This window comes from Gekko japonicus, unplaced genomic scaffold, assembly GCF_001447785.1.
Source record: "Gekko japonicus isolate JY-2015 unplaced genomic scaffold, Gekko_japonicus_V1.1 scaffold355, whole genome shotgun sequence".
Lineage (NCBI taxonomy): Eukaryota > Metazoa > Chordata > Lepidosauria > Squamata > Gekkonidae > Gekko > Gekko japonicus.
This window is the reverse complement of record NW_015167066.1, coordinates 1,010,164-1,025,257: the sequence shown is the minus strand read 5'-3', so window position 1 is coordinate 1,025,257 and position 15,094 is coordinate 1,010,164. Positions and strand designations below refer to the sequence as shown.

The window sequence follows — 15,094 nt, the reverse complement described above, 5'->3', positions numbered from 1 at the left end:
TAAATGGAGAGCAAATAACAGAGGCCCACCTGTTAATGTTGTTTACCTGGATTTCAGTAAAGCTTTTGACAGGATTCCCCATGATGTTCTGATGGGTAAACTAGAGGACTGTGGTTAGGTAGTTAGAGGGCTGTAGTTAGGTGGATAGGGAACTGGTCAGAGAGTAGTTGTCAATGGCATTGCATCTGAATGGAGGGAGGTGTCCAGTGGGGTGCCACAAGGCTCGGTTCTGGATCTGGTACTGTTCAATGTTTTTATAAATGATCTGGATGAGAGTGTGGATGGGCCAAATTGGGAGGAGCAGTGAACATACCAGAATATAAAGGTAGGATTCAATGAAATCTGAACACACTGGAAAAGTGGACGGATGTAAACAAGATGCAATTTAACAAGGATAAGTGTCGAGTTCTACATCTGGGTAACAAAAATGAGGAACATGCATACTGGATGGGGGATACACTCCTGGGTAGCAGTGTGTGTGAACAAGATCTTGGGGTATGGGTGGACCATAAGTTAAATATGAGCAGCCAGTGTGGTGCAGTGACAAAAAAGGCTAATGTGATCTTGGGGTGTATCAAAAGAGGCATAACATCCAGATTGCAAAAAGGATGTGGACAGAATGGAGCAGGTGCAGAGGACAGTGACGAGGATGATCGGGCCCCCCGGAGACCAAGCCCTATGAGGAAAGGCTGAGTGACACGGGAATGTTTAGTCTGTAAATGAGGAGGTTGAGGGGGGACATGATTGCTCTCTTGAGGTATTTGAAGGGCTGTCGCTTAGAGGAGGGCAGGGAGCTGTTCCTGTTGGCAGCAGAGGATAGGACTTGCAATAATGGGTTTAAATTAAGGGTGGGAAGATACTGGCTAAATCTTAGGAAAAACGTTTTTACAGTAAGAGTTGTGCAACAGTGGAATCAGCTGCCTAGGGAGGTGGTCAGCTTCCCCTCACTGGCAGTCTTTAAGCTCTAGGCTGATCCTGCACTGAGCAGGGGGTTGGACTAGATGGCCTGTATGGCCCCTTCCAACTCTGTGATTCTCTGATTCTATGATAGTTCTGTACATTTTTCAATTCTGTTTGTTTGAAACTTGTTTTTGTAGCTGGCCAAGCGGGGATTAAATACTGTTCTGATCAGTAGAACACTTGAAAAGCTGAAGAAGGTAGCCTCTGAAATTGGTAAGTCTTTTTAAAATGTGAGCTATGTTTATTTAAGGCCTCTATCTAAAGGGGTCGCGGTGACTCAGAGGTCAAGAGGTTGAGTTGCAGACCAGAAGGTTGGTAGTTCGGCAGTTCGAGACCCGAGTGCTGTATGACGGAGTGACCTCCCGTCTCTGGCCCCAGCTCCTGCCAACCTAGCAGTTCGAAAGCAAGAAATTGCAAGTAGATAAATAGGTACCACTTCGGTGGGAAGGAAACAGCTTTCTGTGCGCCTTGGTGTTTAGTCATGCCGGCCACATGACCATGGAGAACTCTTCAGACCGTGCTGGCTCTTTGGCTTGGAAACGGAGATGAACACTGCCACCTAGAGTCAGATTCAACTGGCTTTCGAGCAAGGGAAACCTTTACCTTTACTTATCAAGAGCCCAGTTTCTCAACCAGAACAATTTCCGTTTAAACACATCTCTAAACATGAGGGCATACAGTGGACATTCCTAACCATGTTCCTCTGCACGTTTATGGAGTCATGCTTGAAATATTATTCAGTTTATGTATACCTTTTTATTTTTATTTTTAATGCTATTTAGGTTTTCCCCCCTTTTTAAAATAAATTTTATTTCACCCTTTTAAGGGAATACAGAATAAAGAAAAGGAATAGGTGAAAAGGAATAAAAGGTATGGTTACAAAAATAGAATACAGAGGACAATTTTGCAGATATTAAGAACAATTCTGGTGTTTTTTTCCCCTTAACACAAGACAAACTTGTCTTCTGCATAAACCATGTGCTAGCTAGAATTCAATGCAAGAATTCCTGCCCTGGCACAGTGTGCTAGTGTGCCAAGAGCAACCACCTGTTTTGGTAGGCGCACATGCACTTTTTTTTTTCCTTTTTCCAAAAACAGAGAAAGCCACAGGAAGAAATGTGAAAATTATACAAGCTGATTTCACTAAAAATGACATATATGATGATATTGAAGAAAGACTTCAAGGTTTAGAAATTGGAATTTTGGGTAAGTTATTCAAGAATACCTTTCAAGGATGTCTTTTAGATAGCAATGATGAATGTTGCATTCTCTGCATATAATTTTTGAAAATCACTGTAATTTATCAGGAAGCCATAACTGTGAATTATTTTATATGTGCAAAACACTCTAGGAAGATGTAAGCAGTATGTAATAGATAATGCTGCCAGATGATGTCATGATGACCACAGGCATAGACAGCTTTAAAAGGGGATAAGATAGATTCATGGTGACTAACTGAAACCTCCAGAGGCATTCAACCTCTGAATCCCAGGGCCAGGGAGGCAACATCAGGGGAAGGCCTTGGCCTCTATGCCTTGTTTTTGGCCACTACATGAGACAGGAGGCTGGACTGGATAGACCACTAGTCTGATCCAGCAGGGTTCTTCTTATGTTCTTAATGGCAGATTACAGCCACTGAATAAAAATATTCAGATGCCTGGGCTCAAACAGTTGTCTGAATGAGTCCTCAGTCTTATGAACTATTCAGTCAACCCACACATCAATCAAAGTCCTATATGAGTTTGGCATGCCTCAAAAATCAGCTCATTTTGGTCAACAGTTGGACCAACAGTTGCACCAAGAAGCAGGATCATGCTGGAATTTGAGGGAGATCCATCTTGAATTACCTCTACAAATCATTGAGGCAAATTACCTCATCTCGTGCTTGTTGACTTTGTAATTTATCAAACAGGATCTCATTAGCCCTGTATATGACTGATCTGAGGCTAGACTTGTCTGATGTAAAAATACCTTCAGCAACTGCTGTATCCTCCAAATAACCCAGTTTTAAATAGTTATATCATCTAATTGTGCTACTTATTGTGTTTCCTTTTATTAGTTAACAATGTCGGAATGCTTCATAACACCTATCCTTGTTGTTTCCTTGATGGATCAAAGAAAGATGAGGTAAAGATTGGCGTACAATAGTATACATTCTTAAAAGTAACTACACTTCCCTTTCATATGAAACACCTAAGTATGTAAGAGTACAGCCTTTTTCCTAAATTAGGCATGTCTACCTAAATATGTAAGAGTACAGCCTTTTTCCTAAATGAGCTGTTAAAATTAGGACCTCAATTAACGGCTTTCTGATTAAGTTTTATTTGATGTGAACTTTCATCTGGTAAGTTTCCACTCAATTTCTTTTAACTGGTCAAATGTCTTAATCTTTTTGTATCCTTGTAAACCATATGAGCTGCATTCAGATGTCATGAGAAACTGATTACACAAAAGTTTGTCAGCGTCAACATGAACACAACTTGTGTCCTGTGCTCACATGCTCACCTCATTCCACCACCACCCCTTCTTGTAACATCTTTCTGGTTTGACCAAGGTCCAATTTGACATGACTTCCAAATGCAAGGCCCTTGACAAGTTGGAGTTTGTTTACTCTCCCCAAAACAGGGTTCTAAACTGTGATTGAATTGAGGTTTATAATACCTGGTTTATGGAGGAGGAACAAACTTCAGTTTGCCAAGGCACCCGTCTCCAGATGTCATAGCGAACTGCAGTTTGGTCAAACTGGGAAGAAATCCATTGAAGTTCAATGGATGAGAGGAAGAGGGAGATGGGAGGAGCAAGCTGTGTTCATGTACAGTTCCCAGAAAGCATTTGCTTAATCACATTTTGGCATGATATCTGGAGGCAGTTGACAAAATTGCTTTAAACAAATCTCATGCTCTCTCTCCATAAAATCCATTAAAAACTCCCACGAGCATGAAGGAAGGGAAGGAGATGTAGTAGAATTATGTCCATATTTATAACTGACAAGCTTTTATATTGAATGCAACAAAACAAATTCAGTTATCTCAGTGAATAGCTTTCTTTTTCATGTGAACAGTGCCTTACTTTCTGTACCAACCATCCATCACATCTTCAAGTACTTATCTGCAGTACCTATCCTACAGGAAATAGAAGATTGTCCCATGGAGTACTGCACCATCACAGAGGCTTCTGAACCAACCTTCTATTTCCTAAGAGGGGAGAAACTTGGGTGGGCAGCAGAGCATAAGACTCTTGCACTCCTTTTAGCCCTGCTAGCTGGGACCATTGGAGATAGTTCAAATGTGTCTGAGTGTGCATATGCGCATGCTCCAGGAGAGAGTTCAAATGTGTCTGAGTGTGCATATGCATGTGTTTGTGAATTCCATACAAGGGTGGGGAGGGTGACAAACTTAATGGGCCACACCTCTGTGCATCTTAGCCTTGTAGATGACTCCGGTTAATATTCTTTATGTCAGGGTTAGTTTTGTAAAACTTTAAAAAATCATAATGTGGGTACAAAGTTAGCCCGAGAAAGGCAAAAAACCCAAATGGCACAGCCCATTGTGATAACAGTAGCATAATACTGTAATTAATTGACAAATTGCTGTCCTGTAATGACACTCTAAGGCCTAGACTCTTATTTGAGCTGGGCTGTCACAGCCTGCCTAATGGTAGGGCAGCTCTATCAGTATTTTCCTATGTCCATCTGCTTACATACCGCAGACTGCAACACATTCTCCTATACCAAGTCTATATAAAACAGAATCTTGGCTTCACTGTGTATGCAACCCTTCTGCTTTTTATTCTCAACAGGATCTCATCAATTGCAACATGATCGCAGTCTCTAAGGTATGTACCACATACACAAATTATATATGAAAATTAAACTATTCCTTGTGTATGAAGAACAAAGTTTGAGTCCAGTGTTACCTTTAAGACCAACACATTTTTATTCAAGGTATAAGCTTTTGTGTGCATGCACACTTCTTCAGATACAGTGCACATGAAAGCTTATGCCTTCAATAAAACTTCGTTGGTCTTAAAGGTAACACTGGACTCAAACTTTGTTCTGCTGCTTCAGATCAACGGGGCTGCCCACTTGAATCTATCTTGTGTATGAAGTATTCTGCAAACAAAGCATTCTGAGAGAAAGACATTTTTCATAACAATATAGTCTGTCTGATCATAGTGAATCTACATATCAATAAAAAGTATCCTGGAGGAAGTTTCAAAATCACACTAAATTTTATAACAGTGGAACAGAAATTTCCTTCCTCTCCACGCATTTGCTTAATCACATTTTGGCATGATATCTGGAGGCAGTTGACAAAATTGCTTTAAACAAATCTCATGCTCTCTCTCCATAAAATCCATTAAAAACTCCCACGAGCATGAAGGAAGGGAAGGAGATGTAGTAGAATTATGTCCATATTTATAACTGACAAGCTTTTATATTGAATGCAACAAAACAAATTCAGTTATCTCAGTGAATAGCTTTCTTTTTCATGTGAACAGTGCCTTACTTTCTGTACCAACCATCCATCACATCTTCAAGTACTTATCTGCAGTACCTATCCTACAGGAAATAGAAGATTGTCCCATGGAGTACTGCACCATCACAGAGGCTTCTGAACCAACCTTCTATTTCCTAAGAGGGGAGAAACTTGGGTGGGCAGCAGAGCATAAGACTCTTGCACTCCTTTTAGCCCTGCTAGCTGGGACCATTGGAGCATGCTCCAGGAGAGAGTTCAAATGTGTCTGAGTGTGCATATGCATGTGTTTGTGAATTCCATACAAGGGTGGGGAGGGTGACAAACTTAATGGGCCACACCTCTGTGCATCTTAGCCTTGTAGATGACTCCGGTTAATATTCTTTATGTCAGGGTTAGTTTTGTAAAACTTTAAAAAATCGTAATGTGGGTACAAAGTTAGCCCAAGAAAGGCAGAAAACCCAAATGGCATGGCCCATTGTGATAACAGTAGCATAATACTGTAATTAATTGACAAATTGCTGTCCTGTAATGACACTCTAAGGCCTAGACTCTTATTTGAGCTGGGCTGTCACAGCCTGCCTAATGGTAGGGCAGCTCTATCAGTATTTTCCTATGTCCATCTGCTTACATACCGCAGACTGCAACACATTCTCCTATACCAAGTCTACATAAAACAGAATCTTGGCTTCACTGTGTATGCAACCCTTCTGCTTTTTATTCTCAACAGGATCTCATCAATTGCAACATGATCGCAGTCTCTAAGGTATGTACCCCATACACAAACTAGATATGAAAATTAAACTATTCCTTGTGTATGAAGAACAAAGTTTGAGTCCAGTGTTACCTTTAAGACCAACACATTTTTATTCAAGGTATAAGCTTTTGTGTGCATGCACACTTCTTCAGATACAGTGCACATGAAAGCTTATGCCTTCAATAAAACTTTGTTGGTCTTAAAGGTAACACTGGACTCAAACTTTGTTCTGCTGCTTCAGATCAACGGGGCTGCCCACTTGAATCTATCTTGTGTATGAAGTATTCTGCAAACAAAGCATTCTGAGAGAAAGACATTTTTCATAACAATATAGTCTGTCTGATCATAGTGAATCTACATATCAATAAAAAGTATCCTGGAGGAAGTTTCAAAATCACACTAAATTTTATAACAGTGGAACAGAAATTTCCTTCCTCTCCACTCCCACTATAGTAAAATGACCTCCACAAAATGCCCCTCCTGGGGGATATGGGACCTTCAGGAACAACATGAGGGGGTCTGCATGGGAAGGGAAAATTAGTGGACATTGCCAAGTTAGTCTGGAGCCCACCCACTGATCTGTAGAGTTCTGCTTTTGGAATCCAAACCTAACCGACCACATCCTTTAGAATAGTTATGCTAAGTAATTTGAACAGAAAAATTAATGACCTTCAGAAATTATGTTTGTTGATTTGTTAATCTTGTGTATATTAGTTAGGATCTCACCTAACATTCCTGTCTTTCGATTCTCCTGGCTAACTGTGGCTCATCATAAGTTGACAACTCTTTCTCCACAGACCCTCCTAGTATTGGGATTTGATCAGGCAATTGCAACCATTAAGCAGAGGGTGCTAGATACTGAACAGCAATGTGATATTAGAAGAACACCAGATTTTTTGGCTTTGGACAACACCAAATATATTGTAGCTCCAGCAGCCTCTTTCGTCTCTAGAGTCTCCTGCCCATCGCAGAGCATTTTCTCTAGCCAGGTGGCATGTACTCCCCTCTGCAGTGTTGTAGGGGAGATATAGAAAGACTTCTGTTAGAGGAGGTTTGTCCATGTGTTGTCGGTGTTGTTGAAACGAATATGTTATGTTCTCCTGCTGGTTCTATCAGGAAATTCATGCTAAGTTTATTCTCCCTCTGCACAGAAGGTTCCTGGGCTGCTCTGACTCTGTGTTTTTAAAGAAGCTTATTATGGGCACCAATTTGCAGACTACAGCTTCTTCTGCACGTGTTTTTTTTTCCAGCTGCCTGTAAAATTCACAAAGATGTCCTATGCAGTATGCCAATTTTGATACGATATTTATTTTAATCTGTAATTATCGATGTTAAGTCATTTTATATAGCCCATCTATTTATTTATTGGATTATTCTTGATTTATTTATAATTTTGGCATACTGTGTATTATATATCGTGATTTGTGCCGGTCATTGACCGTATTAACTAACCCCACCATGCAGTACCTGAGGGTTCCCCATTCCCCAGATGTGCAAGTCTAAATGTGGCTAATATGAAACAGAAAGCAGGAAAAAGCCATTGTAACTGCACATCAGTTACATTCATATCATAGACATGGGCAACACATTAACAGAACTTTTAGTGTCATGTGTGACATTGCTATCCTGTCTTTAATCAACTTGATAGTCTTCTAACTACATCCTCACAGTCATATTCCACATATTGTAGGGGGCTGAAATAAGACTAAGAAAAATATAGCTGAAAATCCTTCTAAAAACTCTGTATATGTGGAAAAATGGTTTTCATTTTTTTTCACATATTACTTCAACACCTAATAATGCCAACGCTTTACCTGCTAAATAGACAGACTTTCTTTTTTATTGATTGGTTACATTGTTACCAAATGATTTATCTTGAATATTATGACTTTGTAACACTGTATAAAGTATAATGTTTATACTTTATTTTTAATTTTTTGAGTTGTAAATGTTGAAAATTTGGAAATAAAAATAAAGTTATAAAAATATAGCTATTTATGCTAACAGGCCTGGAGAAAAATGTCCTGTACCTTTAATAGAGGTTTAATGTGTGGAAATGGGCACACTATTTTGAGCGATAGAATAAGGCTAGAGATGTTAACTCCTCATTGAGGTCCAGTAAGCTGAGATCTTGTCTAGCAGTGTATTCAGTAAATTCAGCAGCACCTGTGGCAGAACAGAAGTGCCTGGAAGGGCCATTTTACTACATTGCTCTTCTAATTATGTGTACCAGCTTGTGAGTTTGAGAAGTTCTCCTGGCAGGCATGTTCTGGAACAGCTCTCAGGTATTTATGTCCTAACTGTTCAGAAGGTTCAAAACCCATCTGGTCCCCCTCCCCATCCATCTTTATCTGCATTGGAACCACTTCACAATGACAATGGAATGTTTGAATAAGTAGCCATTTTTGTTATCTACCTTGTCTCTAAACATGCACATTGTTACAAGTCTAAACATGCTTTTTTTCTTTTTTAGATGACACAGATAATTATGAAACAGATGGTATCAAGGTAAAACTCTTGCTTGAAGTGGATTCTAGATTTTCTGAAAGAAAGCTGTCCAACTTTGATAATTTATGGGTAGAGTTCACACTGTTAGGTTTTCTTGCCAAAATTGCACATTCTGTTATGGATTTCCATATTCACAGTATGCAAATGTATTGTTGTTCTATTAGATTTTTATCTTGCCCTTTCCATAAGGAGATCAAAGGAAATGTACATGGTCCTCCCTATTTGATTCTCACAACAACACTGCAAGGTAGATTAGGGTGAAAGATCAGAATGACCAGACTAGTCAGTTTGATCATGACACAGTAGGGGTTTGGATACTGATCTCTCAAGTCTTAGTTCAAAATTCTAACCACACTGGCTGCAGCTAAGAGGTTTGGTCCTAAGTAACACTCAAGACCTGGTGAGAGATGTAAAAGCGATTGCACCGCTTGGGAACAGTGATCATAATGTTGTTGAGTTCAACATTTGTATAAATAGGGAATTGGCCAAAAAGACTCACACAACCACTTTTAACTTTAAAAGGGGTAATTTCTCTGATATGAGGGGACATGTGGGGAGGAAACTGAAAGGAAAAGTAGAAAGGGTCAAAACCATTGGGGAAGCTTGGAAACTATTTAAAACTACGATCCTAGAAGCTCAAAAAAAAATATTCCGCAGGTTAGGAAAGGCACAAACAGGTATAGGGAAAAGCCTGCATAGTTAAGAAACAGAGTAATGGAAGCTGTAAAAAGTAAAAAGAATTCCTTTAAGCAGTGGAAAGCTAGTCACAGTGAGGCTGATAAAACGGAACACAGGCTATGGCAAATAAAATGCAAGTCTGAGGTCAGGCAGGCAAAAAGGGAATATGAGGAGCATATAGCAAAAAACGTAAAAACCAACAATAAAACTTTCTTCAAATACATTAGAAACAGGAAACCAGCCAGGGAGGCAGTGGGGCCCTTGGACGACCAAGGGGTAAAAGGAGTATTGAAGGATGATAGGGAAATGGCTGAGAAGCTAAATGCATTTTTTGCCTCCGTCTTCACTGTGGAAGATGAGAAGTGCTTGCCCACTCCAGAACCACTGATTTCAGGAGGGGTGTTGGAAGACCTGAGTCAGATTGAGGTGACGAGAGAGGAGGTCCTAAAACTGATAGACAACTTAAAAACTGAAAAATCACCAGGCCCAGATGGCATACATCCGAGAGTTCTGAAAGAACTCAAATGTGAACTTGTAGATCTCCTGACAAAGATATGTAATCTTTCCTTAAAATCTGCCTCCATTCCTGAGGATTGGAAGGTAGCAAATGTCACTCCCATCTTTAAAAAGGGTTCCAGAGGAGATCCGGGAAATTACAGGCCAGTCAGTCTGACGTCGATACCGGGTAAATTGGTGGAAACCATTATTAAGGAAAGAATTAGTAGGCACATAGATGAACAAAACCTATTGAGGCAGACTCAGCACGGTTTCTGTAAGGGAAGATCTTGTCTCACTAACCTGTTAGTGTTCTTTGAGGGGGTGAACAAACATGTGGACAAGGGGGATCCAATAGATATTATTTACCTTGACTTCCAGAAAGCTTTTGATAAAGTTCCTCATCAAAGGCTCCTAAGTAAGCTCAAAAATCATGGGATAGAAGGACAAGTCCTTTTATGGATCAAAAACTGGCTAGTTCATAGAAAACAGAGAGTGAGTGTAGGTGGGCAATTTTCTCAGTGGAGGGTGGTAAGCAGTGGGGTACCGCAGGGATCAGTACTTGGTCCACTGCTTTTTAACTTGTTCATTAATGATTTGGAGATGGGAGTAAGCAGTGAAGTGGCTAAATTTGCGGATGATACAAAGTTGTTCAGGGTGGTGAAAACCAGTGAGGATTGTGAGGCACTCCAAGGGGATCTGTCAAGGATGGGCGAGTGGGCGTCAACATGGCAAATGGGGTTCAATGTGGCCAAGTGCAAGGTGATGCACATTGGAGCCAAAAATCCTAAATATAAATACACATTGATGGGGTCTGAACTGGCAGAGACTGAGCAAGAGAGAGATCTTGGAGTTGTAGTGGATAACTCACTGAAAATGTCGAGACAGTGTGTGACTGCAATAAAGAAGGCCAATGCTATGCTGGGGATTATTAGGAAGGGTATTGAAAACAGATCAGCCAATATCATAATGCCCATATATAAATCAATGGTGTGACCTCATTTGGAATACTGTGTGCAGTTCTGGTCACCACACCTTAAAAAGTATATTATAGCTTTGGAAAAAGTGCAGAAAAGGGCAACTCGAATGATACAGGCTAATGCGGTCTGAACTTGTTGAGACCAAGAGGGGAAAAGATCTTGGGGCTGTAGTAGATAGCTTAATGAAAGTGTCAACCCAATGTGCTGCAGCAGTGAAAAAGGCAAACTCTGTGCCAGGGATTATTAGGAAAGGGACTGAAAATAAAATGGCTGGCATTACAGTGCCCCTGTTCAGATCTATGGTACAGCCTCACTTGGAATACTGTGCAATTCTGGTCACCATATCTCAAAAGGAAATCACAGAGCTGGAAAAAGTGCAGATGAGGGCAAGATAATTAGGGAGTGGGAGCACCTTCCTTTTGAGGAAAGGCAGAAGAGTCTGGGACTTCTCTTAGAGAAGAGACAGCTAATGGGGGACATGATAGAAGTACATGAAATTATGCACAGGTTGGAGACAGTTGACAAAGGGAAATTTTTCTCCCTCTCCAAAAATACTAGAACTCAAAGGCATCCAATGAAGCTGATGGGCAATAGATTCAGAGCAGACAAAAGGAAATGCTTCTTTACACAGCAAGTGATTAAAATGCAGAATCCACTGCAAGAGGATATTGTAATGGCCACAGGCATAGACAGCTTTAAAAGGAGATTAGACAGATCCACGGAAGGCAGGTATATCAGGGACTACTAGCCACGGTAACTAAAGGGAACCTCCTTATTCAGAGATCGAAAACTTCTGAATACTACCACTAGGAGGCAACATCAGGGGAAGTCAGCCTCTGTTGTCCCTCCAGAGGAACTCGTTGGTGGCTGTGTGAGACAGGATGTTGAACTAGATGGACCATTGGTCTGATCCAGCAGGGCTCTACTTATGTTCTTGCCCCAGTTAGCAGTTGCTTTGTTGTCAGTTGCTTGAAAGATACTACTGATGCTCAATTAACTGTTGGTCAACTACTCTGTGCATGTGGAACAACTTGGGCAGTCTTTTGAGGATAAGGAGGTTGTCATCTACCAGATCTGACATCTAAGCAAAGGACAGGTTCTATACTCATTTGTACACCAAAGCTCTGGATTGACATGAACCAGCCCACTGGGGCCAAAGTGAAAAATGTTTGGAAAACTTCATCTGAGATGAACTGGATCTGCTTGAGATATGCAGGACTTAATTCATTCATTTATTTTGTTTATTTAGAATATTTCTATGCTGTCTCTTCAGAGTCTTTCTTGAGGCAGCTTACAAGTAAAAAATACAATATCAAATGATGCCTAAAAGAAAGTAAAGTAGATACTGGGGTAGGGTGTTCCAATATTAACCAGCATATTTGGACTGCGAGACACCTAGGATGTTGGAAATGGGGATGCCCCCATATCCCTACATCCAGTACATTTAGCCTTTACAAAATCTTACAACAAGTGTCTAGGGAGTGTTGATCGCTATAGTCCTCAAAAATGTGTAGCACTGTGTATCTATCTGAAAGATTTGTATTCATGCCAAAGACTGTACTGGGAAGCCTGAAGATGTGCTGTTTCTATTCTGTGTCCTGGAAGACTATTAAACTGGATGTAAAAAATCTGCAGTGTCAGAATTATATCACTATCTTTCTAATGATAAATAACTATGCCAATATCGCATGCTTTATCTATTCATAGGGACCTCCCACTGCATGTCTGTTGCTCCATTTCAACCAAGGATCCCTGATCATACATTTCTCATTGTGGAACCCAGTTATTTTGGGGTTTGAATGTCAGAACCCCCTCTGTCTTCTGTGCAACACCAACAAACCTATGGACACACTTAGTTGAATAATAATGCAATATGTACTTCTATGGATTCTACCCCAGTCTTACAAACTCCTTTCCCTTCCCCTCCCCACAACAGACACCCTGTGAGGTGGGTGGGGCTGAGAGAGCTCTGACACAAACTGCTCTTTTTCAAGGACAGCTGTGCCAGAGCTTGTGACTGACCCAAGGTCACATCAGCAGGTGCAAGTGGAGGAGTGGGGAATCAAACCCGGTTCTCCCAGATTAGAGTCGGCACACTTAACCACTACACCAAACTGGCTCTTGCATCAATGTCCCAGCATTGATGCCTTTCTCATAGAATAACGAACCCTGCAAACAGATCTTCCATACCTGCCGAACCAAACTTTGTGAGCCTGCAAAGCCAACACAAAATAACAGACTGGGAAACCTTTGCAGTTGGGCAATTTTGTATAGTTTTTCACTAGGTATCCTCCCACCCATTGTATAAAGTAAACTACTGCTCCTTAACCTTAACCCATTTCTTGTGCCCCAGGTACCAAGCTATCACCACCTACATATCAGCCAGTCTTCCATCAGTAAGTCCTGATCCCTGCTTATTGAGTTGAACTTGTTTGGTGAGAAGATTGGCCAGCTGTTCTGGTCAGACAGCATCCCTCTCAGGCCACTCTCTCTGCAACTGGAACTTCAAGCAAGGCTAAGGAGTCTTGTCTGATCAGCAATCTGACTCTTAGTTCTGGAATATTATTCATTTTTCTGCATTCCTGATCCCTCAACCTTGCTTTTTAATGACCTCCTCTCCTAGTGTATGATTTCAAATAAGCTAGACAACTGGTCGTCTGGTAATCAGAACCCAAAGAAGGCTTATCACATTGTTCTTCCACCCTTCACCTTATACTCACAATAACAACCTTGTGAGGTAGGTTGAGCTGAGACATTTTTATAAGCCCAAAGAGCTGAACCAAACTATGTGAGCCTGCAAAGCCAACACAAAATAACAGACTGGGAAACCTTTGCAGGTGGGCAATTTTGTATAGTTTTTCACTAGGTATCCTCCCACCCATTGTATAAAGTAAACTACTGCTCCAACCCATTTCTTGTGCCCCAGGTGCCAAGCTATCACCACCTACATATCAGCCAGTCTTCCATCAGTAAGTCCTGATCCCTGCTTATTGAGTTGATTTCAAATAAGCTAGACAACTGGCTGTCTGGTAATCAGAACCCAAATAAGGCTTATCACATTGTTCTTCCACCCTTCACCTTATCCTCACAATAACAGCCTTGTGAGGTAGGTTGAGCTGAGACATTTTTATAAGCCCAAAGATATCTGGAAAGTTTCCACGGTAGAACAGAGATTCTAACCCAATTGTCTCAGGTCCTAGTCCAGTGGTTCAAGCAGTGTACCACATCAGTTCTCACTGGTGATCTTTGACTTCCTTCTGACTTTGGCTCATGAGTTATGATATGGTAGAGATTTGGCTTTGATTCCTTTGGCATTTAACCTTTGGGCTTCTTGGGGGCATCACCTTCTGGTTGTCAAATTGATTTGCCTTGGCTGCTGTGTTTATGGTATTGATCCTTCGATAGCCATCAGATCTCATCCCTAGCTCTTGGCACCTCATTCTGGGCTCGGCCTAGTTGCCACCTACATGGCTGGCTTTGACACTCCTACCTACAGAGAAAAGCACCCAGAGAGGAAGATACTGTAATCATAATCAATATATCTAATTATCAACATGGCCAAATGTGTGGATACTTAAATCTGAATATTGGAGCTAGCTAGGGTTGCCAAGTCGAATAATCTCCTTACCAGGGGACTCCCGGTCTGCGGCTGGAGCGCGCGCTCGTGCCGCACGCACGTCACCAGGAAGTGCCATTATGACACCGGGCACGCTGGGGGTGGGGCCACGACCATCCGAGGGAAAACCATAGAGTTTTCCCTCGGATGACCATGGCCCTGCCCCCAGCATGCCCGGTGTCATAACGTCACTTCCTGGTGACGCGCATGCCGGGGTGGGGTTCCTCCTGGGGCTCGATCCACCAGTGGCGGGGAATGGGCCTCTGGGGTGGGGGTTTCCCCGTCCCCCGGGGGGACTTGGCAAGCCTAGAGCCAGCCAGTGTGGTATAGTGACTTTCACACTAAGATCTGGGAGACCCAGGTTTCAGTCTCCACTCTGCAGTGGATAAGGTGATCATGGGCCAGTTACTTAGCCTAATTTACTTCCCAGGGTTGTTGGGAGGATAAACTGGAGGAGGGGAGAATGATATAAGCTGCTTTGGTTCCCTATTGTGGAGAAAAGTGGAGTATAAATGAAATAAAAAATAAATATAGCTGAAGTTTGGGGCAGATAAAAGGTAGGTTGGTTTGTGGTTGGGAAGGAGAGAAGGAAGCAAGAAAAGGTGAGGATATGGGGGCTGCCAGG

General features: G+C 41.5%; 1 protein-coding gene across 1 annotated transcript in view; it reads left to right on the top strand.

Moving 5' to 3' along the window:
* HSD17B3 (hydroxysteroid (17-beta) dehydrogenase 3) overlaps window positions 1–15,094 on the top strand; it is a 47,738-nt gene that overhangs the window by 7,623 nt on the left and 25,021 nt on the right. Inside the window, exons 4-8 of the mRNA XM_015412664.1 lie at window positions 1,098–1,173; window positions 2,059–2,166; window positions 3,020–3,087; window positions 4,759–4,794; window positions 8,666–8,700. Of these exons, the coding sequence (XP_015268150.1) occupies window positions 1,098–1,173; window positions 2,059–2,166; window positions 3,020–3,087; window positions 4,759–4,794; window positions 8,666–8,700 (323 nt within the window). The remainder of the gene's footprint in view (window positions 1–1,097; window positions 1,174–2,058; window positions 2,167–3,019; window positions 3,088–4,758; window positions 4,795–8,665; window positions 8,701–15,094) is intronic.